This window comes from Cervus elaphus, chromosome 10, assembly GCF_910594005.1.
Source record: "Cervus elaphus chromosome 10, mCerEla1.1, whole genome shotgun sequence".
In the NCBI taxonomy this organism is placed as follows: Eukaryota; Metazoa; Chordata; class Mammalia; order Artiodactyla; family Cervidae; genus Cervus; species Cervus elaphus.
The window spans coordinates 46,792,541-46,808,728 of record NC_057824.1 but is presented as its reverse complement, the minus strand read 5'-3'; the positions used below and the strand labels follow the sequence as shown (position 1 = coordinate 46,808,728).

The 16,188-nt window shown below is 52.2% G+C and overlaps 1 protein-coding gene across 2 annotated transcripts in view; it reads left to right on the top strand.

Annotated features, from left to right (window-relative positions):
• Nucleotides 1-16,188, top strand: part of CLIP2 (CAP-Gly domain containing linker protein 2) — a 75,269-nt gene that overhangs the window by 26,077 nt on the left and 33,004 nt on the right. For both annotated transcript variants that reach the window (XM_043914940.1, XM_043914941.1), the window contains exon 3: nt 13,177-13,727. In XM_043914940.1, the coding sequence (XP_043770875.1) occupies nt 13,177-13,727 (551 nt within the window). The remainder of the gene's footprint in view (nt 1-13,176; nt 13,728-16,188) is intronic.

Genomic DNA, 16,188 nt, shown 5'->3' with positions numbered 1-16,188 from the left:
CCTCCAGGCCCCCAGATGCTGCTGGTGACATTCCTCGCTGAGCCTCAGAAGCAGCCCTCGGTGGTCCAATGCAGCTGGGCCATCATGGGACAGATGGGACCACGGTGGGCTTTCACAGGACCCCCCGGCCTTCTGGGTCCACTTCTGAGCCTCAGATTGGGGGCAGGCCAGACCAGGCCATGGGTGTCTCTGGAATAAGGACTGGCTGCGGGGACCTGGAAGAGACTCAAGGGCAGCTGAGCGAAGGGATAGACCACAAACCACTGTTGAGGTCCTTCTACCCTTGCCCCCAACTGGGGCTGGTGGGTCCTTAGAGGGTCTCTCCCCTCTCGCATCCCTCACACTGTGGTCCAGCCCCAGAGACATCGCATCTAGACGGGGATGGCGTCTGACACTTGCTTTGTTACAAGCCAGCCCAGCAGCAGGTGTCTTTTCACGTCTCTTAACTAGCCAGTGAAAAGAACTGCTCTTCTGTCCATTTTAAAGATGACAAAACTGAGGCTTGGTGCTCTCAACTGAGTTGCGCAGAGTTACAGGGCCAGAGAGTGGCAGGACTGGGGCTGTGCGGCACATCTAAAGCCGGCTCTGGGGTCCTCCCTGGTGGTCTAGTGGTTGAGGGTCCGTCTGCCATACAGGGGACACGGGTTCGATCCCTGGTCTGGGAAGATCCCACATGCTGTGGAGCGGCTAGGCCCATGTGCCACAACTACTGAAGCCCAAGCTCTCTAGAGCTTGTGCTCCGCAACAAGAGAAGCCACTGCGATGAGAAGCCTGTGCACTGCAACTAGAGAGTAGCCACTTGCCACAACTAGAGAAAGCCTGAGCGCAGCAACGAGGATCCAGTGCAGCTACAAAAATATAAAGAAAGAAATAAATGGAAAAAAAAAAGCTGGTTCAGGCTGCCGGCACCCCCTGCCCCCCACCAGGGGTAAGGCGGCTGGGATGGCTGGAGTGCGGAGTCCAGTCCCACACTCTGCTCAGACCTGGGGCCGGTGGGCAGGGCGGGAGGAGCCATCTGTCTGCATTAGGATGAGATCTGTGTGACCTGTGGGCCTGTGGCCTTTCCCACATTGGGAGTGTCGGGGACAGGAGACCAAGGATGGGCGTGCATGGGTGTTCCCTTCACACGAGAAGTGCCCACTTGGGACGGGGTCTACCTCTTATTCTATGATCTCTCCCAAGGGGCACAGAACTTTTCAGGTCTGGCTTATTGAGCTGGGGCCCGGATGCCCGCACACTCTGTGGGTGCTCCAGACAGCTCCAGAGAGCCAGCCTGACATGCCTGGGATGGGGCATTCATAGAGCTTCACAGCTGGCCTCTGGTCCTAGACACCAACCCCCTCTCCGCTCCACCCCGGAGGGCTGTGTCTCTCAGCTTGGTCTCCATGCTCCTGAGAAGGGTGGGTGGGTGTGTGTTTAGCCCGCCAGGCTCCTCTGTCCACGGGATTCTCCCCGGAGAATACAGGCGCCCAGAGGTCTGTGTCTCTCAGCTTGGTCTCCATGCTCCTGAGAAGGGTGTGTGTGTGTGTGCATGCTCCTGAGAAGGGTGTATGTGTGTATGTGTGTGTGCATGCATGCTCCTGAGAAGGGTGTGTGTGTGTATGTGTATGTGCTCAGTCGCTTAGTCGTGTCCCACCCTGTGACCCCATGGACTGTAGCCCGCCAGGCTCCTCTGTCCACGGGATTCTCCCCGGAGAATACAGGCGTGGGTTGCCATGCCCTCCTCCAGGGGATCTTCCTGACCCAGGGATCGAACCCGAGTCTCCTGCATCTCCTCCATTGCAGGCAGAGTCTTTATCACTAGCGCCACCTGAGAAGTCCCCCCTAGGAGGGTAGGAGGCATCTTGCCCGTTTTAACTGACTTGTCCCAGATGCTTTGCAAGCCTGGGCGGAACCAGGAGCTTCCAGCCCTTGCTCGTGCAGAGCCAGCACTGCCCGGGGCGGCACACACTCCCTTCAAGGTCAACGCTCCCACTCTCCTCCCCTAACCACATCCTAAACTTTTTTTATGCCCTCAGGATGGGGAAAGCCAAGCTGAGCTTTTCTGTGGCTGGACTGCGGACGGGCGGGGGGCAGGGCAGCCTCCTGATGCTCCTGACGTTGCCCAGAATCGATCGGGAATGGTGGGGGAGGGGTGAGAGCGCTGTGGGGGGGCGGGCAGGGGCCCAGCTGCCAGCGCCCGCCCGCCGTGGCTGGCATGGCCATAACAGGGCTTCTCCATGGGGACCTGGCTCTGCTCTTTCCAGGGTAAGCCTCCCGTGCCTTTGTCTCCCTGGGGCCCCAGCCGAGTCTGCTGGGTGGGTGCTCTGTCCGCCTGGTTTGGGAGTAAGGGGAACGGAAGGGGGCTTCTGAGTTCCCTTGGGCTCAGGAAGGATGCTGAGCGATCCCTAGGACTGGGACCCGCCCCTAGCGGGCTGGTAGAGGGTCCCTTCTTCGGGGGATGGATGGCTGGAGACAGCGTAGCAGGGGAGATGCCGGGCCTGTGGTGGCCGCAGGGGCTGGGCTCTGCCTTGGTCAGAGGGGGTTGGGAGGGGTCTCTCCAGAGACATATGGGTGGGTGCTGTCAAGGAGCTGATGGGATGTGGAGTGGGCAAGGGGAAAGTTGGCCCCCTTGAGGAATGCTCTAGAGACCCCATCCCTTCCTTTCGACCTTTGTGTTGAGTACCTGCTGGGAGAGCAGGGGTCTTGGAGCAGAAAGCTGCTGTGGGGCTTGTGGGGCATTTATGTTTGTTGCTTCGGGGTCACCATGGAGGGGAGGTCAGGGTCTTGGCCAGGCTGTGTTTTGAGGCTCTGGGGCTGGAGAGGTGGTCTGTGTGGACCCTGCCTCCCAGGACCTGTGTTCTGGGTGGGGCAGTGCAGACGTGTACCCTGGCAGCTTGGGTGGCAGACGGTGCATACCGAGGCAGAATGGAGCTCCGTGGCAGTGCCCATGAGCAGTGCTGGAGCTGGGCTGATGGGCAGGCAGGGTTTCCTTAAGTGACACAGAGAGGAAAAATGCTGTAATTTTAGGTCAGAGTGACCATGTACTGCCTGGGACAGCCCTGGTTTATGCTTGCAGTCTTGGCATGATACTGTATTAATAGCACTGACTTTCTCTCCACAGTGTCTGGCTTTGGATGATAAATCATGTAGTCACCTTATTCATTGCCCCTCCTAAGTCATCACACTGCTCATTCACAGATTAAAGGCTCTGACAAGTCCTGCAGCAAAATCACCTTAGCTTTGCTTAAGTCCCCGCTTCTCGAGTTTGTTTGAATTTTGAGATTAAGGTTTTGTTTTCATGAGACCTATTAACACTCTGTAGAACTCTGTTCTATGGGACATTTATGTGTGTGTTAATTTGCTTTAGTTGTGTCTGACCCTTTTCGACCCTGTGGACCATAGCCTGCCAGGCTCTTTTGTCCGTGGGTTTCTCCAGGCAAGAATACTGGAGTGGATTGCCATGCCTTCCTCCAGGGGGTTTTCCCAAGCCAGGGATCGAACCTGCGTCCTTTCTATGTCTCCTGCACTGACAGGTGGGCTCTTTACAACTAGCACTACCTGGGAAGCCCCATGGGACATTTACAGATATGCTTTATCCCCTCTGGCTTTCAGGGGCAGAGGGCTGACTTCATCATACCCCTTGGTTCGTGTCGTATTGCCACTGTGGGTCCCTCCAAAGCCTCTCTTGATTTTTTTAAGTTGATTCCTTTTTATCCTGTTCCCTGTTCCCATTTCCCCCACACCTAGATATTCATGCCCATGTACTTTGCCTTGGAATCCTCTTGAACCCTTTCTCACCAAATAGCACATCATCAACACTTCCCCATGTCACTTGAAAGAAAAAATTTTTTTTTTAAAAATTATTTTTAAAGAATGCTTAATAATCTGCAAGACTTCATCATAATTTATATAACTGCTTACTATTTTGGGAGTTTTGTTTTGTGAATGACAAGACACTGAGGCAGTTTTTTTCTTTCTAAATGATTTCCTTGGGGAACGGGCCGCAGATGACATTCCCTAATTTATTATTTTCTTTCTCAAATATTCTATTTTGTTTTTTATTGCTCATTATTTACTTTATTACACAAGTAACATGGGCTTCTCATAAAAGCCAAAGGTTAACATAGAAAGTGATCCCCAAATCGAGAGTTAAGTGAATCAGGGGAAATGAGGATGTGGTGGGTTTGCCTTCAGGGACAGATGACTCTGGAAGAGGGCCTGAAGCTGGGGGCTGGAGACTGGAGGCTGGGAGACCCTTCTGGAAACTTCTTTGCTGGGCAAGGTGTGAAATCTCAAGGACTTGATCTCAGAAGGGATCTCTGAGACCCTTGAGGGAGGTATGGATTTAGGAGTTATTTCTTCTGTGAAATTTCCAGGTCTTGATGAATAACTGAATTGGGAGTGGGGAGGTGGGAGGAACGGGGAGGAGCAATGAGGGTTAGTGGCCTGAGAAAATGGGTGGGTGGGGGCACTCCTGAGATAGGGGGGACAGAGGTGGGGTCACTATGGTTCAGAATGTGAAGTGTGAAGTCCTGGAGGACATCCAGGAGGAGGCAGCTGCTGGAAGGGCAAGTCTGGCGGCCAGGGAGGGGATCTGGACTGGGGAGAACGACTAAGGTCCAACTTCATTCTCCATCTTTTTTTTTTTCACTCTCCATCTTTTTGTGTCACTTGAATCTTTTTAAAAAAATTTATTTATTTTTAATTGGAAGATAATTGCTTTACAGGATTGTGTTGGCGTGCTGCAGTCCATGGGGTCGCAGAGTCGGACACGACTGAGCGACTGAACGGAACTGATTGTGTTGGCTTCTGCCATACATTAACATGAATTAGCCATAGGTATACATTTGTTCCCTTCCTCTTGAATCTCCCTCCCACCTCCCACCCCATCCTCTAGGTTGTCGCAGAGCACCAGGTTTGCGCTCCCTGGGTCATATAGCAAATTCCTATGGGCTATCTATTTTACCCATGATAATGTGTATGTTTCAATGCGACTCTCTCAACTCCTCCCACCTCTCCTTCCCCCACTGTGTCCACATCACTTGGATCTTTTACAAGGAGAATTTATTAACATCTTTTTTAAAAAGGCAGAAACATGGCAGCATATAAATAGTAGCTAAAGGCGCAGGAGAGGGCTGCATTGAGATGGTTAGATTACAGGGGCGCGCAGTGTGGAGCAGGGTTCCCAGGTACTGACCACAGAAGAGGAATATTTTTCCTGCCTCTCGCCTCCTGCCCACCCGCTCCCAGCATTGGAGACAGGCCAGGGGTTTTGTCCTTCTCTGTCTCCTCTTCCTGTCTCTCATTCACAGGGTCTAGAGAATTTAGATGGGTCTCAGATGGGCCACTAGCCAGGGTGTGGGCTGGGACACGGCCAGTGGTGTGCTGGCGCTGGCCCAGGCTGGCTCATGAGAACCAATTGTGAAATTGTCAGGAATTTTGCAAGCCAGAGTCACAGCCCTTATTTAAACAATCAGATTGTGTGTGAACTTAAAATTAAGCACATTCTATTAAAAACAAAGGTAATAAATATTCCAACCTCATGACTTCCAGTAGTACTCCTAGTAGCATTTATACCCCTAATACTGCTATTGTTTTATTGGTAAAATACTACTGTTTGCTACTAGAAAGATTTTTTAGCATCTAGGTTTTTGAGCTTGCATGCATAGTCGCTTCAGTGAGTCTGACTCTTTGCCACCCCATGGACTGTAGCCCGTCAGCCTCCTTTGTCTATGATATTTTCCCAGCAAGAATAGTAGAGTGAGTTGCCAGCCCTCCTCCAGGGGATCTTCTTGACCCAGGGATCAAACTCAAATTTTCTGCGTCTCCTGTATTGCAGGCAGATTCTTTACTGCTGAGCCACCAGGGAAGCCTGTTTTTGAGGTTACTTACTCTATATTGGAAGTACTATATATAATCTCTTCCCAACTCTGTGTTCAATGGCATCATGCTGGCATCTTGAGATGGACCATGGTGGGAGAATTTACACTATGGGAATTGGCAAAGGCTAAAAATCAGGGTTATTATTATTATTATTGGGCTGGCCAAGAAATTCATTTGGTTTTTTCTGTAGCATCTTACAGAAAACCAGGATGAACTTTTTGGCCAACCCAGTATTACTATTATTTTCTCTTGGAGAATCAGTTAAGCCTTTCCCAGTACACCACTGGCCAGAATATAGGTGGAAAGAGATAGATGGAGGACCACCCCATTGGAGAGGACCACTGGGGTTGGGCTGCAGTGGAGGAGGCAGAGGGGACCCAGTGCTGTCATGGGAGCAGGGAGCCTTGAGAGGGGCGTGGACAGCAGGGCCGGGCACCACAAGGCTGGGAAGGATCTCCTGCAGTGAATGAAGAGGACATGGCATCCTTCCAGAAGTTTCCAGAGCCAGGGGCAGAGGTGGGGGTCAGGAGCTGAGGGTCAGAGAGGGATGCGGAAGCAGAGTTCCATTGGGGGAAGCCACTTCCTTCTAGATGCTGCTGGATGGAAAAACACCTGCTGCAAGAGGAGTAGAGGACTGTAGCCCACCAGCCTCCTCTGTCTATGAGTAATAAAATATCTAACTACGTCCTGGCTGGTGTTTTGGACTTTTAAGTACTGTGTACACACACACACACACGTACATATACAGGACAAAGCCTAGAAAAACAAAGCCCGGGATGATACCTGTGATTATGTTTATATGATGGAACTCTAGGTCCTTTTTTTAAAAATCAGTAACTATTATATGTTTAAAATTTTTTCTGCAGTGTACCTGAGTGATCCATGTAATAAACATTTAAATAGAGAAAAGCTTGTTTTCTGGGAAGGAGAACGGGTGACAGCAGGAGCAGGGTGAGGTGGAGGAAGGTATTTTGTGGGCCAGGAGGGTGTGCATGGGTTCTGTCCTCTGTCAGAGGGCCGGTGTGGGGAGAGGAGAGGGGTGGTGGGGAGGCGGGCCCCAGGGAAGACCAAAGGGGGATGGAGGTATGCTTCTAAAAGGAGAAGGAGGTTCTCAGCTTTCCTCTGAAAACACAGGGAAAATGGGAAGGGCTCAGGGAGGTCCAACAGCAGGAGGGAGGCCAGGTGAGCCGGAAGCTGCCTGGAGTGAGCCTCAGGTTCCTGGTCTGACTCCCTGCAGCCTGGGAAGTGAATATTCCATGCACCCAGCACAGAACTGGGTGGATCCCAGTTCTGTGCGGGCTGGGCAGAGTGGCTGGCGCTGAGGACCTGCTTACAGGATCCTGTCCTGGGTGCTAGAGAGGAAACACAGCACATTATGAGCTTCCATTTAAGTCTGGAAGACAGACATAACGCTTTTTGAAGATGGGATAGATCTCTAGAAGAATGAAGCAGGTAAAGGGTGCTGCAGGTGGGTGGGCTTTTAGGTGAAGCAGTCACGGAAGGCTTCTTGCAGGAGGTGAGGGAATGAACGGGTGACTGTCGGGGCAGAGGTTCAGGGAGGTGCTTCCACCGCCATTCACAGTGAGCCTCTCTCCCCAACCCCAGGCCCCTATGTCCTTGGTGCCTTCTTGCCAGGCGGGAGGTCTGGCAGGTGCTGAGTGCCAGGCGCTGAGTGCCAGGCGCTGAGTTGTAGCTGAGGTCCTGGTGTTCCCCACCCCTTTGGCTGAGCTGGCATTTGACTGGGTGCTCAGCGAATGGGGTACCTGGTGGCTGAGATTCAGCAGGTGTGAAAAATGCCTGTGCCCATTGGACCATAAAGAAGGCTGAGGGCTGAAAAGTTGATGCTCTTGAACTGTGCTGCTGGAGAAGGCTCTTGAGAGTCCCTTGGACAGCTAGGAGATCCAACCAGTCCATCCTAAAGAAATCAACCCTGAATTCACTGGAAGGACTGATGCTGAAGCTGAAACTCCAATACTTTGGCCACCTGATGGGAAGAGCCGACTCATTGGAAAAGACCCTCGTGCTGGGAAAGATTGAGGGCAGAAGGAGAAGGGGGTGACAGAGGATGAGATGGTTGGATGGCATCATTGACTCAATGGACATGAGTTTGAGCAAGCTCTGGGAGATACTGAAGGACAGGGAAGCCTGGTGTGCTGCAGTCCATGGGGTTGTAAAGAGTCAGACACGACCGAGCGATTGGACAACAACAGCAATGGCTTCCCAGGGAGGGTGGGACCAAAGTCTTGGCTGAAAAAGGAGAGGAAGCACTCTCATCTGGGCAACCCCTCCCCCGCCACGTTGGACCAGACCACCAGCTGCTGTCTGTCCCTCCACATCACATCCTTTAACCCTTTTCATCAAAGTTCTACTTTGAACTTGAAACCAGCAGTCACTTCCCTTGTGCCTGGAGTCTGGGGAAGGATCAGCTGCTGGTGTGAGGTTTAGGTCTGTCGCCGCTCTTTGCTTTCTTGGGGCTTTGCTGCTGGTCCCTGAGGGAATTAAGAGGGCAGGGAGGCCCAGGCCCTGCCTTCAAGGAGCTTCCAGAACCGCCCCAGAGGCTCAGTCCATCAGCCAGCTCTGCGACCACACGCAGGCTCCTATGGGAGAAGAGGTGAGGCTTGTAGAATGTCCGTGCTTCCCAGAACCCTAGCAATTTCTGACTTCACTCTTCATAGTCCCATGGGGAAACCAAGGCCCACACCTGAGAAAGGGCTTGGTCAGACCCAGCCAGCGTGTGATGGATGGCTCCCTGGAGGGAAGGGGGCCCTGTGGGGTTGCTATGCCTTCCCTAGCTCAGGCGGCTGCCAGCTGCCCTGGGGTAAGTGGAGGATCTGATGAAGGTTTGTGCCTGACAGGCTGGGCCACCCAAGTGCGGCTGCCCGGCTCCTGGCCTGGATTTTAGCAGCTGTTGAAACAACTGGTCCCTGGGCCTGTGACCCCTGGAAGGGGTGGGGTTGAGCAAGAATGGAGATTACCTGGGGGTCTGCGTGGGCCGAGACAGCTGGGAGGACAGCTGAGTAGGCAGCTTCTTGCTAAGAATAGCCACCCTGGGTCCCCCTCCACCAGCGGTCCCTGTTGTGTTCTCAGCATAGATGACAGGTAGCCTCTCACCTGGGCCATGGCTGTTCAGTTAAGCAGACATCACAGAGCCCCTCTGCTCCAGGAAGTGTTCTGGAAGCGGAGAAGGGAAAGGCACTGATGCCTGGCGGGCCCCTGTGGGGCCTGCCTTCCCAGGAGGCTCTGAGCCAGACCAGCTGGGCCCGGCTCTGGCCTGGGTTGTTGTTCAATCACTCTGTCATGTCCCACTCTTTGCGACCCCATGAACTGCAGCACGCCAGGCCTCCCTGTCTTTCACTGTCTCCTGGAGTCTGTTCAAACTCACGTCCATTGAGTCGATGATGCCATCCAACCATCTTATCCTCTGTCGCCTCCTCCTCTCGCTCTCAATCTTTCCCAGCATCAGGGTCTTTTCCAATGAGTCGGCTCTTTGCATCAGGTGGCCAAAGTATTGGAGCTTCAGCAATATTCAGCAAAGTATTCAGCTTCAGCACCAGTCCTTCCAGTGAATTCAGGGTTGATTTCCTTTAGGATGGACTGGTTTAGCCTCCTTGCTGTCCAAGGGCCTCTCAAGGGTCTTCTCCAACACCACAGTTTGAAAGCATCAATTCTTTGGTGCTCAGCCTTCTTTACTGTCCAACTCTCACATCCATACATGACCACTGGAAAAACCATAGCTTTGACTAGGCAAACCTTTGTTGGCAAAGTGATGTCTCTGCTTTTTAATATGCCAACCTGGGTAACTCTGGGCAAGTTTTGTAAACTCCGTTTCCTAATCTGCAAGTTAAGAATATAATGTATAAAAAGCGCCCAGTCCCTTGAGGGCATGGGGTCAGCACTCCATGAATGGTAGCTGCTGTTTTAATGATGATAACCTTGACCCCTCGTTAGCATGACCTATGGGCTACTTGGGCAGTGCTATGTAGGACCTGGGGTTGGAGCCCCATCTGATTTGTGGCTTCCTCCCGCTATGACTGCTTTTTGAGGCAGGTTTTTTTTTTAAGGAAGGGACCCACCTGACCTTGCGGGTTCCCAGTCCACCAACGGGTGTGATCCCAGCAGAAGTTCCTGGTAACAGGATGGTCCTAGATGAGAACTGGGGGCCCAGAGCTCAGCCCAGGCATGGGGAACAGTAGGATGAAGTTGGCTCCTCCAGAGAGTGGGGTGAGGCAGAGCTATTGGTCCAAGGTTATCAGAATCTCCCTGGAAGCCCTTCTTCTGCCCCCTGGACCTTTTGTGACTTTAAAGTTTTTCCAATCCTTTCTTTTGAGTATCAGTCATTCTTATCACACTAAGAATGGTTGGCACTTGTTCACTCATGTGGCCCAGGAATCCTTCCTAGGACTTTTGTGCATCATTGCTCAGCAGCCCCGTGATGGGAGCCAGGTGAGGAGACCGAGGTGGGGCTCCAGAGTCTGCTTCCTCAGCCACCATGGCCTCTACCTTTTGGGATCTCAGGGGTGGAAGAGAAGAACCTTGGGGACCCACCCACCCAGGGTCCCACAAGAAACAAGAGACATCCCTCTGCAGGAAGGAGTACAAGATGAGATTGTTCCCTATTCAAAGGGAATCATGGGGTTTGGCTAGAATCTCGGAAATGGGTCCATGCAGGGGAGTCCAAGATTAGGGCGGTTGTAGTTTGGGGCTTGGCGTGGTGAGTGTTTTGTACACATTTGTTGGATGAATGAAAGTGCCCTGCACCAAGAGCCAAAGGCCTTTGGTTGGAGCTTGGCTCTGCTGCCTCTTGCCTGGGTCCCTAGATAAAGCAATTGATGTCTCTGAGCCTCAGTTTCCTCATCTGTAAAATGGGATCACAAAAGCACTTCACAGTTAACCGTGAGGGTCGTAAGAACTACTGTACGTCTGCCTCTTAGCATAGAGCATCAGTTCATGGGTGTGATCACTGTGGTTGTTAATCAAGTTCAGTAGCAAAGCTCACAGATTTCCCGGGAGCCCAGCTCGCAGCTGAGAGGGAGCTCCTTGCCCCTCAGTTAAGACCCCCATTCTGACTGCCTAGGCCCTGGGCGGTCATGTGCTTTCCCAACACTACTAGTACCCCAGAGGGGTACCTGCCTGCTTGGCCTCCTATGTGCGTCCTGCCTTGGAGTTTGTGACTTCCTCGTCCTCCAGGAGCTCTGTCCTTCCACCCTTGAGACAGCATGTAGCCAGGCCTATGGCCCTGGGCTCCTTGACCTTGGGTACTGGGAGGATGCTGGCAGAGCCGCTGCCCCTGTGACCCCTCTCCTGGCTGTCTGTGGAAAGAACCAGAAACACAAGCATCTCTGATAGGGGCATGGCAGTGTCTGCTTGCCTTCCGTCCCTGTCTGTGTTTGACAAGTGCATCAGCCTCTGGAGTAGAGGAGGAAAAGGATGAGTCTTTTCCTGCCTGATACTTCGTCTGGCAGGAAGGAGAAGCAGCCTCTGAACCTTGAGGTTTAAATGGGCAGGCTTTCCAAATACCCACTTGCACACAGGGCCTTGCATACGGCCCAGGAGCCAGACATGCACAAAGCATGGTGGGTTTGAGCTCTGCCCTGTCCGTTTGTGAGTGACCAAGCCTGCCAATACAGGAGACATGAGATGCAGGTTCCATCCCTGGGTTGGGAAGATCCCCTGGAGGAGGGTATGGCAACCCACTTCAGTATTCTTGCCTGGGGAATCCCATGGTCAGAGGAGCCTGGCAGGCTACAGTCCATAGGGTCACAAAGAGTCGGACACGACTGAAGCGACTTGGCACGCACGCACACATATACAAGCAGGTTGTCCCCCTTCTATTCTTTTTCTGAGTTTACAGCACATCTGAGCCCAGGCCTGGGAGTCAGGCCCCCCAGCGAGGGTTTTTGTTCCCATTTCTGCTGTGTGGCTTTGGGCAAGGCCCATGCCTGAGCCTCAGGGTCATTCTTTCTATAAAGAAGGGCAAAATCAGGGGACCCAGTTCAGGCCACAGAGCCTGGAGTTCGGTCCAGGAATGAGGTTAAGTGCTTGCTTCCACCTCCCACACTCCTCACCCCCTCTTTTTCTGGTCTGTGTACCCTGAGGCTTGGGCTGCAGCTTGGGGATGGGGGAGGAGGGGAAGATAACAGAGAGGAGTAAGAGGGTTTACTGGCTCCTTCCTTGTCCTGAGCTGTCTGTGGCCAGCTGTCCAGGAATAGTTAGGAGCCCAGAACTGTCTGGGGAGGAAGTGGGGGGCACAGAGATCCCCCCAACAAGATCTGAATCCCACATGGGGCCATGGGTGGTCTCAGATTAACAGCTGAGGGCCTGAGCCCACCAGGGTGAGGAAGTAGCAGCTTGTAACCCTCCATCATGCGTTCATTCTGCCCTCAGTTTTGAATGACCCTGAGCAGTGGAAAGTCTTTTTTTTTTTTAATTTTCTAAAATTTTAAACTTTTGAAATATTTTTTATGTGGACTATTTTTAGTCTTTATTGAATTTGTTGCAGTATTGCTACTCTTGTATTTTATGTTTTGGTTTTTGAGCACAGGGCTTGTGGGATCTTAGGACTTCCCAGGTGGCGCTAGTGGTAAAAAAACCTGCCTGCCAATGCAGGAGATATGAGACCTGGGTTCGATTCCTGGGTTGGGTAGATCCCCTGGAGGAGGGCACGGACAACCCACTCCAGTATCCTTGCCTGGAGAAGCCCATGGACAGAGGAGCCTGGCGGTCTACCGTCCATGGGGTCACAAAGAGTTGGAAACAGCTGAAGCGACTTAGCATGCTCACATGTGAGACCTTAGCTCTGACCAGAGATAGAACCCGCACCTCCTGCATTGGAAGGCGAAGTCTTAACCACTGGGCCACCAGAGAAGTCCTTTGTAACTTTTATTTTGGGGGTGGGAAGGACCATACCTTGAGGCTTGCAGGATCTCAGTTTCCCCACCAGGGATTGAACCTGGGCCCTGTCAGTGAATGGCCATAATCTTAACCACTAGGACACAGGGCACTCCCTATAACTCTATTTATTTACTTATTTATTTTGGGTGGAAAGCCTTCTGAGGAGGCACTGTCCTGAGCTTTTCATCCCTAGAATCTTCCAGAGAGGTTGGCAGAGTGGGGGATACCCCTACGGCCAAGGAGCCATGAGACCTGCCCCAAGCCCCACTTCCAGCCCCACCTGCCTCAGTTTCCCCATTCGTCAGGGGGCACCGGCCCCCTCCCAGCCAGACCGCACTCTGCGGGGCCGCTGAGGGTCCAGCTCCCCATTCCCCTCCCCGGACCCGAGCCCTAACCGCCACTTCTGTCCTCTCTCCACAGGCTCTCCGCTGCACAAGCAGGCTGCGGGCCCTCCGGCCGCGGCCCCCGCCGCCCCCGAGAAGCCCGGCGCCAAGGCTGCCGAGGTGGGCGACGAGTTCGCCGGGGACTTCGTGGTGGGCGAGCGCGTGTGGGTGAACGGCGTGAAGCCGGGCGTGGTGCAGTACCTGGGGGAGACGCAGTTCGCGCCCGGCCAGTGGGCGGGCGTGGTGCTGGACGAGCCGGTGGGCAAGAACGACGGCGCGGTGGGCGGCGTGCGCTACTTCGAGTGCCCGGCCCTGCAGGGCATCTTCACGCGGCCCTCCAAGCTCACGCGGCAGCCCGCGGCCGAGGGCTCGGGCAGCGACGCCCACTCGGTCGAGTCGCTGACCGCCCAGAACCTGTCGCTGCACTCGGGCACCGCCACGCCGCCGCTCACCAGCCGCGTCATCCCCCTGCGGGAGAGCGTCCTCAACAGCTCGGTCAAGACCGGCAACGAGTCGGGCTCCAACCTCTCGGACAGCGGCTCCGTGAAGCGCGGTGACAAGGACCTGCGCCTGGGAGACCGTGTGCTGGTGAGTCCCTGCCCCCGCCCCCACGCCACGTGGGCGAGCTGGATTCCCCACCCTGGGCGGGGCGGGGGGCCCACGGGGCTCGGGCGGGATTCAGGCTGGGGCACCCCACCTGGTCAGAACCACAGAGGGACCAGCGAGGCTCGTGAAGTGGGGACCCTGGAGACTGTTGCTGTGTGCCCCTGGGCAAGTGTCTTAACCTTTCTGGGCCTGTAGTTAGTTCTTTAAGCAGCCTCCATACCGTTCTCCATAATGGTTATACAATTTACATTCTCTGGATTGTCTTTTCATTTTGTTTATGGTTTCCTTTGCTGTGCTAAAGCTTGTAAGTTTAATTAGATCCCATTTGTTTATTTTTGTTTTTATTTCTGCTATTCTAGAAGGTGGATCAGAAAAGATCTTGCTGTGATTTATGTCAAAAAGTGTTCTGCCTATGTTTTCCTCTTAGAGTTTTATAGTGTCCAGCCTTACCTTAGTAATCCAATTTGAGTTTATCTTTGTGTATGGTGTGAGGGAGTGTTCTAATTTCATTCTCTTACATGTAGCTGTTCAGTTTTCCCAGCACCACTTATTGAAGAGACTGTCCTCTCTCCATTGTCTATTCTTGCTTCCTTTATCATAGATTAGATGACCATAGATGTGTGGGTTTATCTCTGGGCTTTCTATCTTGTTCTATTGATCTACATTTCTGTTTTGTGCCTGTACCATATTGTTTAGATTAGTGTAACTTTGTCATAAGTCTGAAGTCAGGGAACCTGATTTCTCCAGCTTCATTTTTCTTTCTCAAGATTGCTTTGGCTATTCGAGGTCTTTGGGGAACACAGAGAATTTTTAGGGCAGTGAAACTATTCTGTATGATACTGTAATGATGGGTACGTGTCATATATTTCTTGGGAATTCCCAGGCAGTCCTGTGATTGGGACTTCACTCTTTCACTGCCTAGGGCCCAGGTTTGATCCCTGGTTGGAGAGCTAAGATCCTGCAAGCCCCCCCACCCAAAAAAGTATATACAGATCATCCCATAATTATAAAGGGATCTGCCTCCGGGGCTTCTGAGAGAAACACTGATTGCTTTTCTGCTTTCCCTGCAGCTGCCTGTGGACTTGGTTGCCCTGGGTTTCCAGCACTATGTCTACCATCTTTTCTCCTGTTCTCTTTGTCTTTGAGGGCTTAATACCTTTTTAAAAAAAAGAGTCCCTTCACTGTCTTTCCAGTGCAAATTCAAGAAAGGGTGAAAATAAATGTGTGTATTTATCTACCATGTTTGTGTTAGTTGCCCAGTTGTGTCTGGGTGTTATGTGGCCCCATAGACTGTAGCTTCACCAGGCTCCTCTGTCCATGAAATTCTCCAGGCAAGAATACTGGAGTGGGTAGCCATTCCCTTCTCCAGGGGATCTTCTCAACCCAAGGATCAAACCCGGGACTTCCCACATTGCAGGCAGATTCTTTACTGTCTAAGCCACCAGGGAAGCCCCTACCATATTTATCTGAACCAAAATAGGACTTTCTAAAGGTTACCTTCTCTGACACCCCTAAGTATGCCTCAGGTGTGTGCCCCCAAAGGAACCAGCTCCCTGATTAAAACTCACTTCATTCCCACCATTTCTTAAGGACCAGCTCTGCGCCAGACACATTGAAGATGTGAATACTAAGCCTCGCAACTCAAGAGTTCTCTGGTGGCCTAATGGTTAAGATTTGGTGATTTCACTGCCTTGGCCCAGGTTCAGACCCTGGTCAGGGAACTAAGATCCTGCAAACTGCACAGACAAAAAAGAAATTTTTTTTTCAGATAGGCAAAGGCTCAAATATTTTATTTCCTCATGCACCTCGTCTTAGAAAGCCGTGGAAGGCTCTACCAAAGTAAGTGAATAAACCAAGAAAAAAGAAGATATTGCATCCAAGAAATGGGAAATCCAACCCAGGAGGGAAGAAGAGGGACTCCTCAGGGTGATGGAGTGGTGGCCTGGAGTGATGGCTACGCAGCAGAGGGACTCCCAGCTCCAGGAGAGTCTTCTCCAGAAAGAATCTGATGGAGTTCTCAATGCCTCTGCACATCTTGGCAGGAGATTCTAGAGGGCTGAGAGAGTTTGGGGTTAACCTAGTGTGAAGGGGGTAACACATAACAAACAATCATAGAAGACAGTTGTTATCTGTAGGGAAAATTGGTCGTGGGAAGGAAAAGTTTCTGTATCCACCCATCCGTGTCTGTGACGAGTGTTTACTTAAGTCCCAGCACCATCAGCCTGGAGTCTGATCAAAATTAAGCTGTTGATATGTGGAAAGAGTGGAGAACCAGTAGGGGTGGGTTCAGCCTCCCCTTCCTTGACAAGAAGTCAATGGATGTCACTCCAAACTGAAAAATTAACAAGTAGCAATATAAGCATGTCAATTAGAAATATGCAGTCAATACCAAAAACTTCATCGTAAAGAGTTCAAGTGCTTCTGGAGAGAAGTAGAGAAACTC